The sequence below is a fragment of the Raphanus sativus genome, unplaced genomic scaffold, assembly GCF_000801105.2.
Source record: "Raphanus sativus cultivar WK10039 unplaced genomic scaffold, ASM80110v3 Scaffold1473, whole genome shotgun sequence".
Taxonomy (NCBI): Eukaryota; Viridiplantae; Streptophyta; class Magnoliopsida; order Brassicales; family Brassicaceae; genus Raphanus; species Raphanus sativus.
Genome location: NW_026616784.1, coordinates 1 through 21,862, shown reverse-complemented (window position 1 = coordinate 21,862; position 21,862 = coordinate 1). Strand labels below are relative to the sequence as shown.

At 39.3% G+C, this 21,862-nt stretch overlaps 3 protein-coding genes and 2 pseudogenes across 4 annotated transcripts; 3 read left to right on the top strand and 2 right to left on the bottom strand.

The window, feature by feature from the left end:
- Nucleotides 1–6,068: 6,068 nt before the first annotated feature.
- On the bottom strand, nt 6,069–7,508 carry LOC130504275 (delta-1-pyrroline-5-carboxylate dehydrogenase 12A1, mitochondrial-like; the record flags this gene model as incomplete). The annotated part of the gene is made up of 5 exons (XM_056998887.1): nt 6,069–6,502; nt 6,584–6,805; nt 6,885–7,108; nt 7,212–7,291; nt 7,456–7,508. Coding segments are annotated over 5 exons (684 nt in total), but the record flags the coding sequence as incomplete, so codon positions are not given.
- Nucleotides 7,509–7,989: 481 nt separating this feature from the next.
- On the top strand, nt 7,990–9,347 carry LOC130504271 (ubiquitin-conjugating enzyme E2 3). Of its 2 annotated transcripts, none has more exons than XM_056998883.1 (6): nt 7,990–8,150; nt 8,475–8,620; nt 8,698–8,723; nt 8,790–8,879; nt 8,954–9,042; nt 9,141–9,347. In XM_056998883.1, the coding sequence occupies exons 2-6, from the start codon at nt 8,496–8,498 to the stop codon at nt 9,261–9,263; spliced, it is 453 nt and encodes a 150-aa protein (XP_056854863.1). In that variant the 5' UTR covers nt 7,990–8,150; nt 8,475–8,495; the 3' UTR covers nt 9,264–9,347. The 2 variants fall into 2 exon arrangements, with proteins under 2 accessions (XP_056854863.1, XP_056854864.1); XM_056998884.1 differs by having other exon boundaries at nt 7,992–8,150; nt 8,493–8,620.
- Nucleotides 9,348–10,537: 1,190 nt separating this feature from the next.
- Nucleotides 10,538–12,472, top strand: LOC130504274 (U-box domain-containing protein 41-like). The gene has a single exon (XM_056998886.1). It carries the CDS (start codon nt 10,633–10,635, stop codon nt 12,289–12,291), a length of 1,659 nt encoding a protein of 552 aa, XP_056854866.1. The 5' UTR covers nt 10,538–10,632; the 3' UTR covers nt 12,292–12,472.
- A 3,535-nt stretch (nt 12,473–16,007) lies between these two features.
- LOC130504272 (ATPase 11, plasma membrane-type-like) lies at nt 16,008–20,778 on the top strand (annotated as a pseudogene).
- On the bottom strand, nt 20,746–21,856 carry LOC130504273 (protein NRT1/ PTR FAMILY 2.11-like; annotated as a pseudogene).
- Nucleotides 21,857–21,862: the final 6 nt, after the last annotated feature.

Here is a 21,862-nt window from a genome sequence, read left to right as displayed (position 1 = left end):
ATTTAAAATAAATATAAATCATTTATTTATAAATATTTAGCTTATAAATATTTATATCCGTGCATGACCACGGAAAAATCACTTAGTCATAAAATAAAATATGATGCAAACATCTCTAGAACTAAGTCTCTCATGAAGGGATTGCCACTCCAGTGCAAGCAGTTCCACTAATACAGTGATTGAGTGTCAATGATATGAAGAAGCATATTATATAACAAAACAGAAGAAAAAGAAATCTACCAAATCGGCACCAGGAACGTGAGATAAAACAAGCACGCATGAGATCAGACAGACCAAAAATGAAAAAAGATTTTTAAAGTCCAGTGCTTATATACCTGTGAACTTCATTATCTAGGGAAAATACAAACTAACAAGTTAACTAATAAAAGCTGAGGCGAAACCAATACACATTTAACACAAACGATGTCAGAATACATGTGCTATTGACTTCTTTGAGGGAAGAGATGACGATTTTCGATGGATTTCTTTTTCTGTTTGAGCAGTCGAAAAATGATTATATAAGTACATATATTCTAGAGTTTAGAAATTGCAGAAGGAAAAAAGATTTGAAGAGGATAAAGATTAAGGAGATTGAAATTTTTAGAAGGAAAGGTTGAGATTTTCTGGATATTGAGCACCAGATTTAAGTTTGAAAGAGAGAAAATGGGAAATGTTATAGCTTTATGGTTATTAGTTCGGATATGAGTACTCCTGATTGGACTATTAGTTGTAACCCTACCCGGTGCGAAACCCATTGTACAAACAATCAAAGCCATTCGAATATTCAGAGTTCAAAAAAATATTAGGCACTAAGCCGACAATGACTCAATGCATAATGCCTAAAACAATTAAGAAGATGTCTAAAACTATTTGTTAAACGATTTGGACTTTAATAAATTATAACAATATTCTAAAAATATATTATATTTTGAGGAGCTCCAGTTGTTCTTCCTCTGAGTCCAGCAAACGTAGTTCCATTCACCCGAGTTCCCTATCACTTCCTGCACCCATTTTGTTACATCATTTCATCTCTGAGAAGAAGAGATTGATTGGTTGATGATGTTGCAAAAGGGACTGTAAGTTAAAAATCACGTTTTTCATTATTGGACGGTGAAAAGAAAGTGGTTAAATGGAGACATGGTGAAAACAAAGTCAAAAAGAAAGGCTTGGTGATTTTGTCAACAACTACTTCTCACCAACCTGTCAAGCTCTTCCTATAAATACGTGATGCATCTTGTTATTGCTCTTCATCCCAAAACAAAAACAAAGAGAGAACAAGAGAAGAAAGAGTTCGTGGAGAAGAAAAGAAAATAATTTTTTTTTTCACAAAAATTCTTTAAGAAATTAATAGTAATTTCTTGAGTGTATTTGGGATCGGGTGTGAGTTGAGAGCTTGTAAAAATTTCCCAAATTGATAATAAAAGATCTGTAGCAGGTCCGGAGACGTAGGCAAAAGTTGGCCGAACTCCGTTAACAAATTGTGTGTGTGTTTTCCCGTTCCCATAAATTTCGGTTTCCCGCAAAATTTGACCGTATATTTCCTAACAACTGGTATCAGAGCCTGAGTTACGGTGATCGGTCAAATTTTTGCAGAATTACTATTCACGTGAACAGTAAATTCGTGAATAGTGAATTTTGTCGGTAACATCGGTTTGTCGACGGAGGTGTTTTAATACACGGTGGTTCCAGAAACGATGGGAGGCGAAGACGGTTCGACGCACAGTATCGGGAAGTTTGACGGTACAGATTATGCATTTTGGAGAATGCAAATCGAAGATTATCTTTACGGAAAGAAGCTTCATCAACCACTGAGCAAGAAGCCTGAGAAGATGGATCAGGATGAGTGGGAGCTCCTTGACAGACAAGTTCTGGGTGTTATAAGGTTAACACTGTCGAAAAACGTTGCTCACAACGTTGCGAAGGAGAAGACCACGGAAGGGCTCATGAAAGTTCTCTCGGATATGTATGAGAAACCTTCGGCGAATAATAAGGTGTTTCTCATGAAAAAACTCTTTCATTTGAAGATGGAAGAAGGTGGCATGGTTGCCGCACATGTGAATGAATTCAACACGATTGTCAACCAACTGTCTTCGGTTGAGATCGAGTTTGATGATGAAGTGCGAGCACTGATTTTGTTGGCATCTCTGCCAAATAGTTGGGAGCCAATGAGGGCAGCGGTTAGTAATTCTGTCGGTACTCAGAAGCTTAAGTTCAATGATGTGAGAGATCGTATCCTTGCTGAGGAAGTGCGTAGGATAGACTCTGGCGAGACATCATCAAGCTCTGCTTTTAATGTTGAAAACAGAGGTAGAGACCATGATAGAAGTAACCGGAGAAATGGCAGATCGAGGTCAAGGAATGGAAATGGTCAGTCCAAATTCAGACAGCCTGCACAGTGCTGGAATTGTGGAAAGACGGGCCACATTAAAAAGAATTGCCGGGCACCACCGAAGAAAGAAGACAACAAGGGAGGCGTAGCCAATGCAGTGACACGTGAAATTGCTGATGCATTGGTAGTGTCTGTTGATTCCCCGATAAAAGGTGAAGCTCGTGATGCAGCTACAAGTACCACCAAAGCGTCAATCTCCTATGTTGATAGCCCAGTCGATTCATGGGTTCTTGACTCTGGAGCATCATTCCATACCACGCCGCACCACAACATTATGGAGAATTATGTTGCGGGAAATTACGGAAAGGTATATCTTGCTGATGGATTACCTTTGGACATAGTTGGTATTGGAGATATCAACCTAAAGATGTCAGACGGACGTGTATGGAAGATTACGAAGGTTAGACATGTGCCAAAGTTGATGCGAAATCTGATCTCAGTAGGTCAACTTGATGATACGGGGCACAATGTCAACTTTGGTGGTGGAGCCTGGAGGGTCAAGAAAGGTTCCATGGTGGTGGCTAGAGGTCATAAAAGAGGCACTCTTTATATGACGACGAGTTATCAAGACACTCTTGCTGTTGTCGAGAATGCCAAACAAACCAAGTTGTGGCATTGTAGGTTGGGGCACATGAGTGAGAAAGGGATGAAACTCATGGTGGAAAATGGCACTCTTCCGGATCTGAAGACGGTGGATCATCAGATGTGTGAAAGTTGTATCCTTGGAAAGCAGAAACGGGTTAGTTTCTCTAAAGGAGGAAGAAAGCCAAAATCTGAGAAGTTAGAGCTGGTGCACACTGACGTGTGGGGACCCGCTCCTGTTGCATCGCTGGGAGGTTCGTACTACTATGTGACCTTTATTGACGACTCCACAAGGAAGGTGTGGGTTTACTTCATGAAGAACAAGCATGAAGTGTTTTCGGTTTTCAAAAGATGGAAAGCCATGGTTGAGACTGAGACGAATCTCAAGTTGAAGTGCCTAAGGTCTGATAATGGTGGTGAATATATCAGCGAGGAGTTCAAGACATTGCGCTGATAGTGGAATCAAGATGGAGAAGACTATTCCTGGAACGCCCCAACAAAATGGAATAGCGGAAAGGATGAACCGAACCTTGAATGAGCGTGCAAGGAGCATGAGATTGCATTGTGGATTGCCTAAGATGTTTTGGGCAGATGCGATTAGTACCGCAAGCTTCTTAATTAACAGAGGACCGTCTGTACCGTTGGGATTTAAGATCCCTGAAGAAGTTTGGAGCGGAAAGAAAGTAAACCTTTCTTACCTAAAGGTGTTTGGATGCTTAGCTTATGTTCACGTTGACGATGCTGCAAGAAGTAAACTTGACTCCAAGTCTAAGAAGTGTTACTTCATCGGTTATGGTAACGAGGAGTTTGGTTACCGGTTTTGGATGATGAAAATCGAAGATCATCCGCAGCAAGAATGTTGTGTTCAACGAAGAAGTGTTGTACAAGGATAAGCTAAGAGAATGCTCGGAGAGAAAAGAGCCTGGAGTTGTTGACTTAGATGATATCCTGACACCGGAGTTGCAACAGGATACCGCAACAACAGAAGAAGAAATCTCTCAAGAAGAGAGTGGTGAGGCTGAAGAGAGTGATGATTCTGAAGTGGTCCCATATACACCAGTCACGGAGTTACGACGGTCAAGTAGAATCATCAGAAAGCCTGTAAGATTTTCTCCATCGCTCAACTACATTCTGCTCACAGACCGAGGCGAGCCTGAATGTTATGAAGAGGCTATGCAAGTTGATGAGTCGATCAAGTGGGAGCTTGCAATGAACGACGAGATGGACTCGTTGTTATCCAATCACACATGGGAGTTAGCAGATTTGCCTAAGAATAAAAAGGCATTGCATAACAAGTGGGTCTACCGAATAAAAGAAGAACCTGATGGAAGTAAACGCTATAAAGCGAGGCTTGTTGTGAAGGGATTCCAACAAAAAGAAGGCATTGACTACACTGAAATCTTTTCTCCTGTAGTCAAGCTGGTGACCATTAGAACGGTTCTTGGACTGGTAGCACAAGAAGATTTGCATCTTCAGCAGATGGATGTAAAGACGGCATTTCTTCACGGTGATTTGGATGAAGAAATTTATATGAAGCAACCCGAAGGCTTTGAGGTCAAAGGAAAAGAAAGCCTTGTTTGCAAGCTTAAAAGGAGTTTGTATGGCTTGAAACAAGCTCCAAGACAGTGGTATAAAAGGTTTGACAGCTTTATTAAAGGTGTCGGTTTCTTGAGGTGTGAAGCTGACCACTGTTGTTACTTCAAGAAGTTTGAAGAATCCTACTTGATATTGCTCCTATACGTGGATGACATGCTGATAGTTGGAGCAGACTTGCATGAGATTAATAGCTTGAAGGCGAAACTCTCAGAAGAGTTTGCGATGAAAGACCTTGGAGAAGCAAGACAGATTCTAGGGATGAGAATCAGTAGAAGCAAGGAAGGTCTTAAGCTATCACAAGAGGAGTATGTGAAGAAAGTCCTCAAGAGGTTTAACATGGATGACGCAAAGCCAGTCAATACTCCACTGGCAAGTCATTTTCGGTTATCCAGAGAACAGTCTCCAAAGACGGAAGACGAGATGGCACATATGGATAAGGTTCCATATGCTTCTGCTATAGGCAGCCTGATGTACGCGATGATTTGTACAAGACCAGACATCGCACATGCAGTGGGAGTCGTCAGCAGATTTATGAGCAATCCAGGAAAGGAACATTGGGAAGCCGTTAAGTGGATTTTCAGATATCTGAAAGGAAATCCAAGTTTATCGCTATGTTTCACGAAGTCTGCGGCGGGATTGCAGGGATATGTTGATGCTGACAACGGAGGTGACGTTGACAGCACGAAGAGCACAACCGGATATGTCTACACTTTTGGCGGTACTGCAATTTGTTGGGTTTCAAAGTTGCAGAGAATCGTAGCTCTATCAAGCTGTGAAGCTGAGTATGTTGCGGTAACAGAGGCAACAAAAGAGATGATGTGGCTACAATCATTTCTAGAAGAGCTAGGACATGGTCAAGAAAAAGGTGTGTTGTACTGTGATAGTAAAAGTGCAATCGATTTGGCAAAGAATCCGGTTTACCACGCTCGGACGAAGCACATACATCGTCGATATCATTTCATCAGATCAGCGTTAGAAGATGAAATATTGGTGCTTGAGAAGATCCCAGGAAGTAAGAATCCGGCAGACATGCTGACGAAGACTGTGCCGTATGATAAGCTGAGGTTGTGTGCAACCTCAGTTGGCTTGTTGGAGTAACAAGCTGGGAAGACCTGCTACATTGATCAAGGTGTGAAGACAGATTGAAATCAGTCTTCAAGTGGGAGATTGTAAGTTAAAAATCACGTTTTCATTATTGGACGGTGAAAAGAAAGTGGTTAAATGGAGACATGGTGAAAACAAAGTCAAAAAGAAAGGCTTGGTGATTTTGTCAACAACTACTTCTCACCAACCTGTCAAGCTCTTCCTATAAATACGTGATGCATCTTGTTATTGCTCTTCATCCCAAAACAAAAACAAAGAGAGAACAAGAGAAGAAAAGAGTTCGTGGAGAAGAAAAGAAAATAATTTTTTTTTTTTCACAAAAAAAATTCTTTAAGAAATTAATAGTAATTTCTTGAGTGTATTTGGGATCGGGTGTGAGTTGAGAGCTTGTAAAAATTTCCCAAATTGAAAATAAAAGATCTGTAGCAGGTCCGGAGACGTAGGCAAAAGTTGGCCGAACTCCGTTAACAAATTGTGTGTGTGTTTTCCCGTTCCCATAAATTTCGGTTTCCCGCAAAATTTGACCGTATATTTCCTAACAGGGACTTGCCTGGATAAAGATGGGATCGTTTGAAACAACAGCTGCAGTAAGATGAGCGTGCATCCTCTCCAAAGCATCCAACACAAGAGGAAGCTGATCCTTTTTTATACTCTGTGACAATCTGAAAGGGTCCAAAGATCTCTCTGGTGACGAGTTCATAGTTTTTACCGTCTTTCAAGATCTCTTCAATGGGAACATAAACTGCCGTAGGCTCCAAGGCTCCGTAGACACAAGGAATCGAAAGGTTCTTCAACGGTTTCCACACCAAAGAGTAGCTTTGAGCCTTGAATCTGAAGCAGATTCTCCATGTGCTCCAACATTATTGCCTCAGTTGTAAACTAACAAACCAAGAAGGATCAAACCAAACCAACCTCGTGCATGAAAAGCATAGACTGAGCAGAACACTTCTGTCCACTGCAAGCGTAAGCATCTTGATCACAAACCCACGCAACGTAATCAACCTCCTGAACATCTGGTCCCAAGACTTTCCAGTCAAATGCAGCGTCTTCCAACCTGATCCGACCCTTGAGATCAAGCGCCAGCTTCTCAGCTACTCTGGAGCTGCCAGTAAAGAGTGTCATCCTCGGATTCGCCTTGCATAACAAGTTACAAAAAATAAGTAAAACATGTGTAGAGAGAGAGAGAGAGAGTTCTTTGAAAGGGTGTGGAGACCATGTTTGGGACAGTGTGACAAGCTCTCAACAAATGGCTGCAACATAGAACAGAAGAGTGACAAAGACAGAATTGTGACTTGGATACCACGTTGCAGTAATATAACTCAAGACTCGCCACCTGAACTCCTGATTCATCCACTTCAGAGACTTTAATGAAAGGTTCTCCATTGAGAGGATCAAGAAGCGTGTTATAGTTTGAAGTTCCTATCCACTTTCCCTGCACTATATGGATATTAAAAAGGAAAGTATATCTCACAACATTCCACAACAGCACTTCAACGACCAATCAAAACACTAAGAAGTAAGTAAGTGAGGACACGCATACCAAAGTTCTGTACTTGAGCGGGGTGAGCACCAGATATCTCCTCGGCATCAACGGAAGCAAAAGGTAATGAATGATTCAATCTGCAATAGTCATGTTTTAATAACGATCTTTGATCAAATAATAGTATGTTCATTATACATGGGACACTGTCACAACGAAATTCAAATGTTTATAACACCAACTTGATAAACTTTATGTCTTTTTATATAATTTTAACTAAATCTTTTAAAAAAAAAACACAAACTTGGCGCGAGATGAAAGCTGGAAGAGGTGAAAGAAGCAAGGAAGGTCGATGATTTGGTGTCACAGAGAGACTTAGCTCTCAGTGCTCTGCTCCTCGCCAAAGCTCTGTACATTACGTCAAAGATCCACAAGAGACGGAGAACGAGATGAATTATTCAGACGTTTCTTTGAAGGGATTCAAGAAGATTGGTAAAATAAACTGAGAGTGATGTGTTTTGTGAAATTTCGAAAAAATGATTTTTTAGATATTTACAGATTATTTCTTTCTGTTATACCCCTTATACCCCTTATTTTTTTTATTTATTTACTGTTTGAACCCATAGTTTCAGTTTGGTAGTTATATAACCCTCATGACTCATCATGAGAAAGAAGCATTCTTTGGATTAGTACCATCCACTAATCTTAATCAGTAAGTATTAGTAGTTGACCAATTTGTTTTGGTCTTTACACAAAACCATTAATTAAATATGGAAGAAAATAATTTTAAATAGAATATCCTTTTTGTCTTATCTCATTTCTTCTATGGTGAAGCAAAAGAAAGAAAAATATCTTCCATTTGAACAAAAAAAAAAAAAAAATATCTTCTTTGATTCTCTCTCTCTTAAAAATCTCTATTATTATTCTTTTGCTATATCCAAGTCATTTTTTTCATCGTCTCTTTTGCTGGATTGTTCTTCATCAAGCTTTGAATTTCAGGTTGGTCTAGCTTTCTTCGTTTGAATCCGAACCTGAGTCTTTCTTGTTTCTTTGCATATTTAAGTTCTTTTTTTTCAAAATGAGATTGGAACTACTTCAGGTAGATGATATAAACTTAGATCTTGTGTCTCTCTGCTTTTACTTCTTTGAATTCAAGAAAAAGTCCAAAACTTTTTTTTTGGAATGAAAAAGTCCAAAACTTTATCAGACAAATGATATATAAAAACCAATTCATGCGAAATGCAATTTACTATTATCACCACAAGTGAGAAGAATCATAAAGATTTAAACTTGAAATCTTTGGTTTGTTTTTTCTCAATGCAGTCTTGTTTGTTTTTCAAGCAAATGGCAACTCCAGCTAGGAAGAGACTCATGTGGGACTTCAAGAGACTACAGAAAGATCCTCCCTTGGGGATCAGTGGAGCTCCTCAAGATAACAACATCATGCATTGGAACGCTCTCATCTTTGGGTAATACACAAATCTCTAACCTTTTTTTTTATTTGTCTTTACTCGAACTATAAACAAATGTCTTTTTTTTTTTGCAGACCTGATGACAGTCCATGGGATGGAGGTAAAACTCTATCTTACTTATGAGTTTATAACTGTTAGCTAAGCTCATGTTGTTGATCTTTTTTAGGTACCTTCAAGTTGACTCTTCAGTTCAGCGAGGATTACCCAAACAAACCACCAGTAGTTCGCTTTGTTTCAAGGATGTTTCATCCAAACAGTAAGCACTAAATAATAATAGCTAATGACCAAAACATGAGTGTTCTTGATTTTGATGTTTGAGCTTTGTTGCAGTTTATGCTGATGGAAGCATTTGCTTGGATATATTACAAAACCAGTGGAGTCCCATATATGATGTCTCAGCAATACTCACATCTATTCAGGTTTTTTTTCTGGACTAATGAATCCTCCTCTCCATTACATTGTAAGCTTATGCAGTAAACTAACTAACATCTTGGTTTTGTTTTTGGTTTATTTACAGTCTCTGCTTTGTGATCCAAATCCTAACTCGCCAGCGAACTCTGAAGCTGCGAGGCTGTTCAGTGAGAACAAACGAGAGTACAACAGGAAAGTTATGGAGATTGTGGAGCAGAGCTATGCATAATAATATGATGTAACTATGTATTTATTGACTGTTGAGTAATATTTTATCTTATTAGTTGAAACTACAATCACCATTAGAACTCAATCTTCTGATTCTTGAACAACCTTCTGTATCATCATCCCTCTTGATTCGCATTGGTTACATCCAAAGAACCTGTAGTTTTGCCCTTGTGAGATAGTTTCAGTGGGCTTTAAAATGTGACGACCATTAGTGTTTCTCAATGTTGGGCTTTGTTTGGGCTCTCGGTCCAATAGTCTAAAAACACTGATCATCTTACAATGTTTAATAGATGAGAAAAAATATAAAAACAGAGAAGACAAGCCATTCTCCTAGTGGATGTCATGTTCTTTTTTTCCTTTATCTGCTCGCTTCTGTCACCTGACCCCGACTTTATCTCACTAGAAACAATATAGTTATTTATTCACCTAGAAAAGAAGAGATTAAATATAAATATGTATATACTATGAAAGCTTTATTTGGAAAGAACACTGTTTTATCGTTTTCTGAGCATGTAACACGCCTGAATTTGTCGGTCATCGGTAATTATCATTACAGTGTGCAGTTAAAAGGATATACTATTATAATGTGCGTTTAGTCGGCTTGTTGAATAAATAGCATAACTATTTGTTTTTTATACATTATGATAGTATTAGATGATATTTGTGAAAATTAAGATTATTTCCGACCTACTTTTTACTTAAAAAAAATAGAAAATCTATTAGATAGATAGTTTGTATTTAATTTATACTTTTATAAAAGAAGTTTTCTATTTAAAACATATACAATTATGTTTCATTTTCAATTTTATAAAATAAAATTCTTTCATAATTTATTTTCAGAATATATAAATTTTATAAAAAAAGTCATACATTGCAGTAAAACACATCTATAATAAAAATTCTCATTAAAAGTTATAAAATCAGGTTAGAAAATACTCTAACAAGGACTTGAATCAACGCATACTTATGCCACATTACACCCTCAAAAATCTATTCCACGTTGGCAAAATACAAATACATTGTTCAAAGTTCTAGTATTAGCAACGATTATGGTTCATACTTCATAGTGTGATAATCAGGTGTCCATTAATGATGATCAACTTTACAATATTAATATCAAAAAAGTAACCCAAAGAAAAAGTCAGTGGTCACCATCAGCGTTACCAATTCCGTTTTGTTTAGGGAAAAGAAAGTTGGTACCGTTTCGGTTTAATTAAACTCAAATCAACCGGTTTAATTCAACTAAACCATTTAGACTCAATCAAAGACTGAACATTTCAAGCTCTTACTTCAGAACCGCTTAGTCTCCTTCCTCCTCCTCTCTGTTTTTTTTTTAATCTCAAAAAGCCTCTCTTCTCCTCCCCCCCCCGATGGGTGGAAACAACAGGCAGAGATGGTTCTCCTTCCACCAACGCTCGGCTTCCGCCACCGCCACAACCGTCCCGCAACACAAACACGACGAGACTCCCCCTGAGTTCCTCTGCCCCATCACCGGTTTCCTCATGTCGGATCCCGTCGTCGTCCCCTCCGGCCAAACCTTCGAGCGTCTCTCCGTCCAAATCTGCCGCAACTTATCCTTCGTCCCGGATCTCCTCGACGGTACCCGACCCGACTTCTCCGCCGTCATCCCCAACCTCGCCATGAAATCCACCATCTTCAGCTGGTGCGACCGCAAAAAAATCGACCGCCCTCGTCCCCCCGACGCTGCCTACGTCGAAAACGTGGTCCGCGCCCGGATGGATAAAGACCCGGATCCGAACCCGAACCCGAACCCGGATCCGGGTCGTGAGTCTCCGGTTAATAAGGATGAGATTCTTCTCCCACCTGTCGCTGAGAACTCTCCTTCGGATTACGATACCGTGATGGAACTAATTCGAGTTCGATCTAAGAAACCAATAACGTCCTCCCCGACAACAACATCATCAGTTGAATCTGTTACGATCCGACAAAGCCCGTATTTTCCGACAAGAGCCGTTACAATGTTTTCTTCCTCCTCAACTACTTCTTCCTCTTCAGAAATTTACGCTGGATCTTTCTCTTTCTCCGATCACTCCTCGTCGTCGTCGCCGGCGATGTCGCCGGAGGAGGAAGAGATCTACAGCAAGCTCCGAGCCGCCGACATTTTCGACCACGAGCAAGGCCTGATCCTCCTCAGGAAGATGACGAGATCCAGCGAGGATCTCCGCGTCTCTCTCTGCACCGACAGGATCCTCTCTTTCCTCCGTCAGCTCCTCGTCTCCCGGTACAACCTCGTCCAGACCAACGCCGCGGCGTCTCTGGTCAACCTCTCGCTCGAGAAGCGGAACAAGGTGAGGATCGTGAGGTCAGGGTTCGTGCCTCTGTTGATCGACGTGTTGAAATCCGGAACCGCGGAGGCGCAGGAGCATGTTGCTGGAGCTTTGTTTAGTTTAGCGCTGGAGGATGAGAACAAGATGGTGATTGGCGTGCTAGGAGCTGTGGAGCCGCTTCTCCACGCGCTTCGGTCTTCGGAGAGTGAGAGAGCGAAGGGAGACGCGGCGCTTGCGTTGTATCATTTGTCGTTGATTCCGAGTAATAGGACGAGGCTGGTTAGAGCGGGGGCGGTGGCGACTCTGCTGTCGATGGTTAGGTCAGGGGAGTCTACGAGCCGGATTTTATTAGTTCTGTGCAACATCGCGGCTTGTCCTGACGGGAAAAGCGCGATGTTGGAAGGAAACGCGGTGGGGATTCTTGTGGGGAAGCTTAGGGAAGGAGGAGGGGGAGAGGATGAGGCGGCGCGTGAGAATTGCGTGGCGGTTTTGTTGACGCTTTGTCAGGGGAATTTGAGGTTTAGGGGGTTGGCGAGTGAGGCGGGGGCTGAGGAGGTGTTGAAGGAGGTGGAGGAGAATGGGAATGGGCGTGTGAAGGAGAAGGCGGGGAAGATTCTGCAGGCGATGAGAGGAGGAGGAGAAAGTGAGTACGGGGAGAACGCGGAGGCGCGTGAGTGGAACCGTATGATTGAAGCTACTGGTCTGAGTCGGACTCAGTTTGCTTGTACTTCTCAGTTCTAGGTGTTTTTTTTCTTCTTTTTGATTTTCTTTTTACCATTTTTGGTAAAATGTTGTTATATTTTCTTTTTTTTTTGTTCGATAAAATGGGTGTATATTATTATTAATCCGAGTGAATTGTAATATGTGATTATTGTGTTTGTAATATCAAATGACAAAAATGAAATGTCCATTTGTTTGTAAAGAGACGTCTAATGATTTTTTCTTTCTTTTTGCATTGTTTTTAATCATCTCCTATCCTCTCTTTACTTTTCTTTTTGTTTGGTTAGTGCTATGCTATCTTATTATTTCTTTTTTATTTCTCCTATTAGAATTGACACATTTCTCGTAAATTGATTTTGTAAAGTTGTGGACGAGAGAGCACACATTCAACCTTAGAGACAAGCAACGTGCGTGTGATGTGAAAATAATGCGATAGAAGTTTTATGTATTAAATCTCAAGTGGGATTTTTAGCTTTTGGTCAAAGGTCAGACAGTTCGTGCGAAGATGTCAGATGGCAGCAAACTCTGAATCATTCTACAAACATTCTGTGTATGGTACAATGAGGATCCAGTAAATAAATTTTAATTACCAATCCTGGTTTATTGTCAAATTATATATAGAAAAAGGGAAGGCCAAAGTATTGAACAAAATTATAGTTTAATTTAATGTTGAATAGAAATATCATTGAAGACTGAAAAACATTTCACATCTGTTAGTTGGCACAAGATACTTATTAGATCAAACATTAGCTTTATGTTTCTTGTTTGTTTCACTTGGAAATACACGATCGTAGGACAAGACTTTATGGCTGGGGCTTAAATTAATGTTATACATAAGCTAATTGATTCATTTAGTGTGACAATAAGAACACGGATGAATTATGGAAACTTGTTGACACATGATGCACATATGGATCATTGCAGTTTTTAGCATGCTTAATGATTTCTTGGTCCAGTCCTAATAACTATTTCTAATATAATTGTAATCCAAAATTCGATTAAATGGTGACCGATAATTCTATAGGGATAAAATCCAAATCAATTTACTAACATTTATTAATTGAAAGTGCATAAACACACGTCATAGATAAATACTAAAAGTTGGAGATCCTTTATAGGAACGAAGTTGTCACATTTATTTTACTTAAGAAATCATATACAGTAGTTGCTGCTATTTACATTTAGTCAAATTATACAGAAAACGATTGTTTTATTAATGGTGATAGTAAATTGACTTATATTCTTGTCAAATTTCACTTAAAGGTCGTTTACTTTGCAACTCCATGTCGTTTAAACAGTTTACACTTATTATATTATTGCGACTATGAATCAATTCAAGGTATAGATGAAGCATGCAAGGTACATGTGCAAACGAGACGGATTTAGTATTGTTTGCAATTTCCATGGCTGTCATCTTCCCATTCAAACCGCATTTGTGATCATCTCTCTGGTATGGAGGAACGGAACCACATTCTAGATTTCTAGTTTTGGTTTGCTCTTCAAACTAGAGTATACAGATGCTAGAAGAAAGATAACCACATCAACTATGTATTACTTTTCATAGATATTTTAACTACTGAATTTGAGTTGATTAAGAACCACAGACAGTATAAGCTCAGAGATCTTCTTACTGGTAAAAGAAGTAGAGAATGACTAGTTACTGGACATGTCAAGCTTCCTGATCTGTTCCTTGATTTGCTCGGGAGGATCCTTCTTCAAAATCCCCCACGTCTCTCACCTTTCTTGTTCTGATTAAAGAAGCAACCCTTAACCTTTGTATGAATGTATCCACTTGAACTAGTGTTTAAATTCCCCCATAACATACAATGAAGAATCAAGAAAAGAGTAGTATATGAATCTAATAAAGAAAAAAAAAATCAAAAGGGAACCTGAATCAAATTTGAATATGATAACTCACACGTTTGATTTCTCTCTCGATCTAACTATCTATCGATCTAACTATGGGCTTTTAACTGTAAAATGGCTCATTATTGATTTAGATTTGCGTTATTGATAAACATGCTAACAACAAAATAATCCCTAAATGTGGTTGGGCCTTCTTTGTTGGCCTTAAAGGTGATTACAAACCTGAAATCCATCATTTGACCCCCAAAATAAGTTATGCTGAAAGTTTTTGATAGTAAAACAGGCTACTAGTGGGCTTTTATCGATACAAAGCCCATTATGATTTTAAATTGTCGTCATTGATAAACAGGCTAACAACAAAAAGAATAAAGAGAGAAAGACTCCTAAATATGGTTGGGCCTTCTTTTGTTGCCTTTCAATGTGATTATAAACCTGAAGTCCATTATTTGACCCAAAATAAGTAATGACGAGAGTTTATGTTTCTTAAAAATTTAAACAAAGTACCATATATTAGAGAATTTTGTAAACAAGAAATATTGTGCAAAATATTTATATGAATTATTAATCCACTAAAGTTGAAAAAAAAACAAATTATAAAAAGTGGAAACAAAAGAGGAAGGAAAGAAAGGAGGAGTAAAGAGAGAAGAAATCATCAGTGTGGAAAATACTACTACCTCTTTACGGACAGGTACCGTACGGAATTCAATTGGTGGTACCTTTTTACAAAAATAAGATAAGATAAAAAGACCTTTTTATTAATTGAAAAGAATAAAACACACAACAAAGGTCGCTTCACGTGGGTTGTGTTTTTTGTTTTCTGGCTTGTGTGTGGTAAACTGTGAACTGTTTCTTTCCCTTGACACGTGTCGCTTTACGATGCTGACATCATATGGCTACCATTTTTTATGCACATGGGACATAGCTGTTTCTCGGCCCATTCGCATTTATTCACCCATCTAGTATTATTATTTATTGTAATGATTTTTTTTACCAATGGTCATTTTCAAGGCCTGCAGTTTACAAAGAAGCTTTACTCTTAAAAGGTTGTAACTCTTTTAAATGGCAACTAATTCTCACCAAATATGGACTTTGATTTAACGTTTTATCTTTTACATTGTCTTTTTGTAATGATCTTCTTAAGTGTGTTAGTTGGGAGAAAACTACTTCGATTAAATGTATTTGTATATGAATTCGAATCACAAGAAACATGCTTTGGTTTCGTGTACGTTACTTGTTTTTTGACCTATTTGCATGAAAGTTGGAGGCTTAAACAAATGAAACATCTAGCATAATAATGGTGTTTTGTTCTATGATAAAAAATAATAATGGAGTTTTGGTTTTACTGTGTTCTTTTTTTGTCTAAATGTTAATTTTCACTGGATCTTTTTGTATTCAAGTACATAAATATAAAGAAAGCATTATTTAATTTCTATGAATCTGCCAAACATACTAGTAGCCAATATTTGCAGAGGCATGACGTTTAAAATATTTTTAAAACTGATTTTTTATTCTTAAAAAAATCGTACTTGTAACCAATAATCTAGCAGCTACACACCATAGCACTTAATAATTACAGCTATATAGTTTTAGCTGTGAAGACCGCAATTACAGCTATTCCAAATGATAAATCATATTTACTGCATTTCAAATAAAACCATTTCCTGCATAGAAAATAAATAAGTTTGTGAGACTTAATCATAATTATCGAGAAGGACTTAATAGTTAATTAGTTTATTACCCATTGTGGTTAAAAAAGATTTTGACGTAAAGGAGAAAAACTGTTGAAAATGGCAAGGTTTTAAATTAATTAATTAGGGAAAAAAAAAGAAAGGATATTACAGTGGGGGCAGAGTGTGTGTGTGTGTTAGCTTCCCATATTGCCACTAACCTTTAGCGGTTTCCTCATCTTCTTCTACTCTTCTTTCATTTCTTGTTTCTCTCAAACCCCAAGAAAAACAAACAATTAAGTTTCAAAAAAAAAAAAAAAAAGAAAAACAAACAATTACAGGTCTCTCTCTCTACACTTCCAACCCTTTTTTTTCTTGGTACTGAAGTTTTCTTGGTAGTGTTTGCTTCTTCTAAATAATTTTTCTGTTTTCTTTTCTTGAAGCAAGGAGAGGAATATGGGAGACAAGGAAGAGGTCCTTGAGGCTGTTCTGAAAGAAACTGTGGATCTGGTAACAGATCTACTCTTTGTTCTGTTTCTTTAATGTTTAAATTTTCTCTGGAGAGAAAGAGTCTTAAAGGTTTATTTTTTATTTTTCGGCTTTGAAGGAAAATGTGCCTATTGAAGAAGTTTTTGAGAGTCTGAGATGTAGCAGAGAAGGTCTCACTACAGCAGCTGCTGATGAGAGGCTTGCCCTCTTTGGTCACAACAAGCTAGAAGAGAAAAAGGTTAAGCTTTAATTATGTGTCTTTGTGAATTTGAGAAAAAAAGGGTGTAACTTTGGATTCTATGTGTTCTGTTCTTGAATATTCCATGACTTAAAAACTACAAAAGATTTTATTTTTCTATGTCTTCAAGGAGTAAAGTTTTATTTTTTCTTTTGCAGGAAAGCAAATTCTTCAAATTTCTAGGGTTCATGTGGAACCCTCTTTCATGGGTGATGGAAGCTGCTGCCATCATGGCCATTGCTCTTGCTAATGGAGGAGTGAGCAATTTCTTTAGACCCTCTTTTACATGTTTTCACCTTTTTAAAGTTGTAACTCTTTTATTAAAGTTATCTTATTTTTCTTCAGGGGAAGCCTCCTGATTGGCAAGACTTTGTTGGTATCATAACTCTGCTTGTGATAAACTCCACCATCAGTTTCATTGAGGAGAACAACGCTGGGAATGCTGCTGCTGCTCTCATGGCACGTCTTGCTCCCAAAGCAAAGGTTGGTTTGATCTTCTTGTGCTACTACTTGTTTTCAACCACAGTGTCTTTAAGCATGTCTTGTCACAACCTTTGTGAAGGTACTGAGAGATGGAAGGTGGGGTGAGCAGGATGCTGCAATCCTTGTTCCTGGAGACATTATCAGCATCAAGCTTGGGGACATTGTACCTGCTGATGCTCGCCTTCTCGAGGGTGACCCTCTTAAGATTGATCAGGTTTGAACTTGATGATACACTTCATCTTATGGTGCACAAACATTCAGTTACTAAAAGCTTTTGTTGTTTTTGTAGTCTTCTCTTACTGGTGAATCTCTCCCAGTAACCAAAGGTCCAGGGGATGGTGTGTACTCAGGCTCCACTTGCAAACAAGGAGAGCTTGAAGCAGTTGTGATTGCAACTGGAGTCCACACCTTCTTTGGCAAAGCTGCTCATCTTGTTGATACAACCAACCAAGTTGGCCATTTTCAACAGGCAAGTATTATTATTATTATTATATTTATAGTGTATGGTTTGGTTCAGAGTATACTAATAATATACTTTTTGTTTTCTCTTGTTCAGGTCTTAACTGCCATTGGGAACTTCTGCATCTGCTCTATAGCAGTGGGGATGTTAATTGAGATTGTTGTAATGTATCCAATTCAACACCGAGCATATCGCCCTGGGATTGATAACCTTCTTGTCCTTCTCATTGGTGGTATCCCGATTGCCATGCCTACGGTTCTGTCTGTGACCATGGCTATTGGCTCTCATAGACTATCTCAGCAGGGAGCTATAACCAAGAGGATGACAGCTATTGAGGAAATGGCTGGCATGGATGTGCTTTGCAGTGACAAGACCGGAACATTAACATTAAATAGACTCACTGTGGACAAGAATCTCATAGAGGTATTGTGTAGGCTTGTTCAGATTAACATGACATTTTGTCTGAATGAGCTTTTGTATATATAGGTTTTCACAAAGGGAGTGGATGCGGATACTGTTGTCCTAATGGCAGCTCAAGCCTCCAGACTTGAAAACCAAGATGCCATAGATGCTGCTATTGTTGGGATGCTTGCTGACCCTAGAGAGGCAAGAGCTGGTGTTAGAGAGGTTCACTTTCTTCCGTTCAACCCCACTGATAAGAGGACTGCTCTGACGTATATTGACAGTGATGGTAAAATGCATAGGGTCAGCAAAGGTGCACCTGAGCAAGTAAGCTTAACGGTTATACCTTTTTTATTGCCTTCTTTCTTAAACAGTAAGCTCACTATGTTGCTGCCAATGATGTTTTCAGATCCTAAGTCTAGCGCACAATAAGTCAGAGATTGAGAGAAGAGTTCATGCTGTTATAGACAAGTTTGCTGAAAGGGGTTTGAGATCTCTTGCCGTGGCATACCAGGAAGTTCCTGAAGGGAGCAAGGAAAGTGCTGGAGGCCCTTGGCAATTTGTGGGTCTCATGCCTCTCTTTGACCCACCTAGGCATGACAGTGCTGAGACTATTAGAAGGGCTTTAAATCTTGGAGTGAATGTCAAAATGATCACAGGTGAATACTTAGTTTCTACTCATAAATCTTGTCATTGCTAAAGCCTTGTGAGACTCTGCAGGTGATCAGTTAGCTATAGGAAAGGAGACAGGACGGCGTTTAGGGATGGGGACAAACATGTACCCTTCATCTGCTTTGCTTGGACAGAACAAGGATGAGTCTATAGGTGCTTTACCTGTAGATGATCTCATAGAAAAAGCTGATGGCTTCGCTGGCGTCTTCCCTGGTAAAAACTTTGTTTGCTTTTGTCCACAGCATAGTTCAACTCACAATTTGAACCAATAATTTTCACTGAAACTGCAGAGCATAAGTATGAGATAGTGAAGAGATTGCAAGCAAGGAAGCATATATGTGGAATGACTGGTGATGGAGTAAACGATGCACCTGCTCTTAAAAAGCTGATATTGGCATTGCGGTTGCTGATGCAACTGATGCAGCTCGTAGTGCTTCGGACATTGTTTTGACTGAACCTGGTCTCAGTGTTATCATCAGCGCTGTCTTGACCAGCCGTGCTATCTTCCAGAGAATGAAAAACTATACCGTGAGTATTGATTGCCTTCTTCTCATTGGTTCCTTTGTTTGGTAAACCTATTAACTTGTGCTAGCTTCTTCTGGACAGATCTATGCTGTTTCCATCACAATCCGTATTGTTGTAAGTTACCATTTGTTTTTACTTTCTTTCTCATTACAACTTGATAATCATCATATATATGCTGCTTACTGGTTTCAGCTTGGCTTCATGCTGCTTGCTCTCATATGGAAGTTTGACTTCCCACCTTTCATGGTTCTTATCATAGCAATCCTTAACGATGGTTTGTTCATAACTTCTTTACATTCTTCAATCTAACTATCTCTAGGACTGTTGAAACTGTACCAAGACTTGCTGTATTGATGGCACTGACTCTTGTAGGAACTATAATGACAATATCAAAGGATAGGGTGAAACCTTCTCCTCTTCCAGATAGCTGGAAACTGTCTGAAATTTTTGCAACTGGCGTTGTGTTTGGGAGCTACATGGCAATGATGACAGTTATATTCTTCTGGGCTGCATATAAAACCGACTTCTTCCCTGTACAAAACCCTCTCTCTCTTTCTCTTCAGTAAACACAAACCTTCTCTTCAGTAACATCTCAAACTCTTTTGTTTCAGCGAACTTTCGGAGTGTCTACCCTTGAGAAAACAGCACATGATGATTTCAGGAAGCTTGCCTCAGCAATATACCTACAAGTCAGCATTATAAGTCAGGCGCTTATCTTTGTGACCAGGTCAAGGAGCTGGTCTTATGTGGAACGTCCTGGGTTGCTGCTTGTGATAGCCTTTATCCTTGCACAATTGGTCAGTGTTGTGTCAGAGTTTATAAAACTGATGTTCTATTTTTTTTTTTTTATTTGACCATTTTTTTTTCTTGCAAAAACAGGTGGCTACACTAATTGCAGTCTATGCAAATTGGAGCTTTGCTGCTATTGAAGGGATAGGGTGGGGATGGGCTGGAGTCATTTGGCTTTACAACATTGTGTTCTACATTCCTCTTGATATCATCAAGTTCTTGATTCGTTATGCACTTAGTGGCAGAGCTTGGGATCTTGTTATTGAACAGAGGGTAATGTATTATCAAACATTCTTGATTCCATTTGTGGACACATATGTGATCACATCTTTGTTCCATATAGATTGCATTCACAAGGAAGAAGGATTTTGGGAAAGAACAAAGGGAGTTACAATGGGCGCATGCACAGAGGACTCTGCATGGCCTTCAAGCACCAGATGCTAAGATGTTCCCAGAGCGAACCCATTTCAACGAGCTTTCTCAAATGGCTGAAGAAGCTAAGAGAAGAGCAGAGATCGCTAGGTAAAAGACATCTGTTCTCTTTTCTTACTGTGAAGTCTTGTCTTATTTCTCATTCTCTCTTACACTTTGATATAGGTTGAGGGAGCTTCACACACTCAAGGGTCACGTTGAATCTGTCGTGAGACTTAAAGGTCTTGACATTGAAACCATTCAGCAGTCCTACACAGTCTGATATAGAAGCCTTAGAGACTGTCTCAGTGTCCTTCAATAAAAGTTATATCTCTGGTTTGAAAACTTCAATACAAGTTATATTATGCATATAAGTATCGAATTCCTAAGTAGTGTTTTTGTTGTGTTTGCTTTTATTTTTAAGTTTGTTTTGTTGTGTGATGACAGAATGACCAGAAGTAGAAACACAATCCTTAAATGCAAAAAGACAAATTGTTATTGTGTAACACATTTATCATATCCTTTTTCTCCACAATGATAGAAAAAAAAGAGCTACAACAAGTATACGATTACTAGCTTAGCTTATTCAAAGAAAGTGCAAAAAAAGGGATTGAAGCTGACCAAAAACTAAGTGTAAAAGCTTCAAGAAGATGAGAAACCACATTGACCCACTAGACTTTGTTCTTGTCTTGTTGTTTGACCATATCACCATTGGTTTCATAAGTTGTCACTTCATCGTCACTTCCTTTGTACCTATACCATCTTGACATCACCAAGAAGTAAGCAAAATTAACCGCCAAGATTCCAGCGATCATGAAGTAAAACAAATCCAATCTTCCTTTGTTCAAATCTTCAGCCAACCAGTTACCACCGGCCGAGTTCTGCGTCGTCCTGTGAACCGTCGCAATCAAGAAGCTACCGAGGTAACTGGAAAACTCCTCCTCCTACGTAAAAGATGGAGCCAGCGAAACTCCTCATGTTCTCAGGGAACTGCTTGTAGTAAAACTCCATCTGTCCAATGGCTCCAAATGCCTCGGCTATACCAGCCAGTGTGAGCTGCGGTATCAGCCACATTGCTGACATTGAGGAGATCTCTCCCTTCCGTGGCGCCATACCGAGTGTTGGTTTAGTCAAGGCGAAGTTTCTCCTCCTTTCCTCGACGAAGCCAGAGACTATCAAGCTCAAAAAGGCGAAGAAGATCCCGGTTCCAATCCTCTGCAAGAGCGTGATCCCGGTGTCTAGACCGGTGATTCTTCTTAAGGTAGGCACGAGGACGCGGTCGTAGATTATGATGAAAACAGTCATTCCTGTCATCAAGAAGACAACATAGGTTGCTGCGGGAACCACAAACCCTCCAGAGCCTAAGCTACGATCGCTCTGGAGGGCTTGGAAGACGGGATAAGTCATTTGTTGCGTGATGGTCAAGTAATAGATCGACGAAGCAAACCATATAGGAAGCACTCTCACAATGCACTTCACTTCTTCAACTTGTTGCATTGTAGATAGCTTCCATGGATCCACAGGCTTTCCATCAGCCTCCAACTTGTCTTCAGGAGCCAAGATGGCTGCCTTGTCAAGAAACCTGCCAAA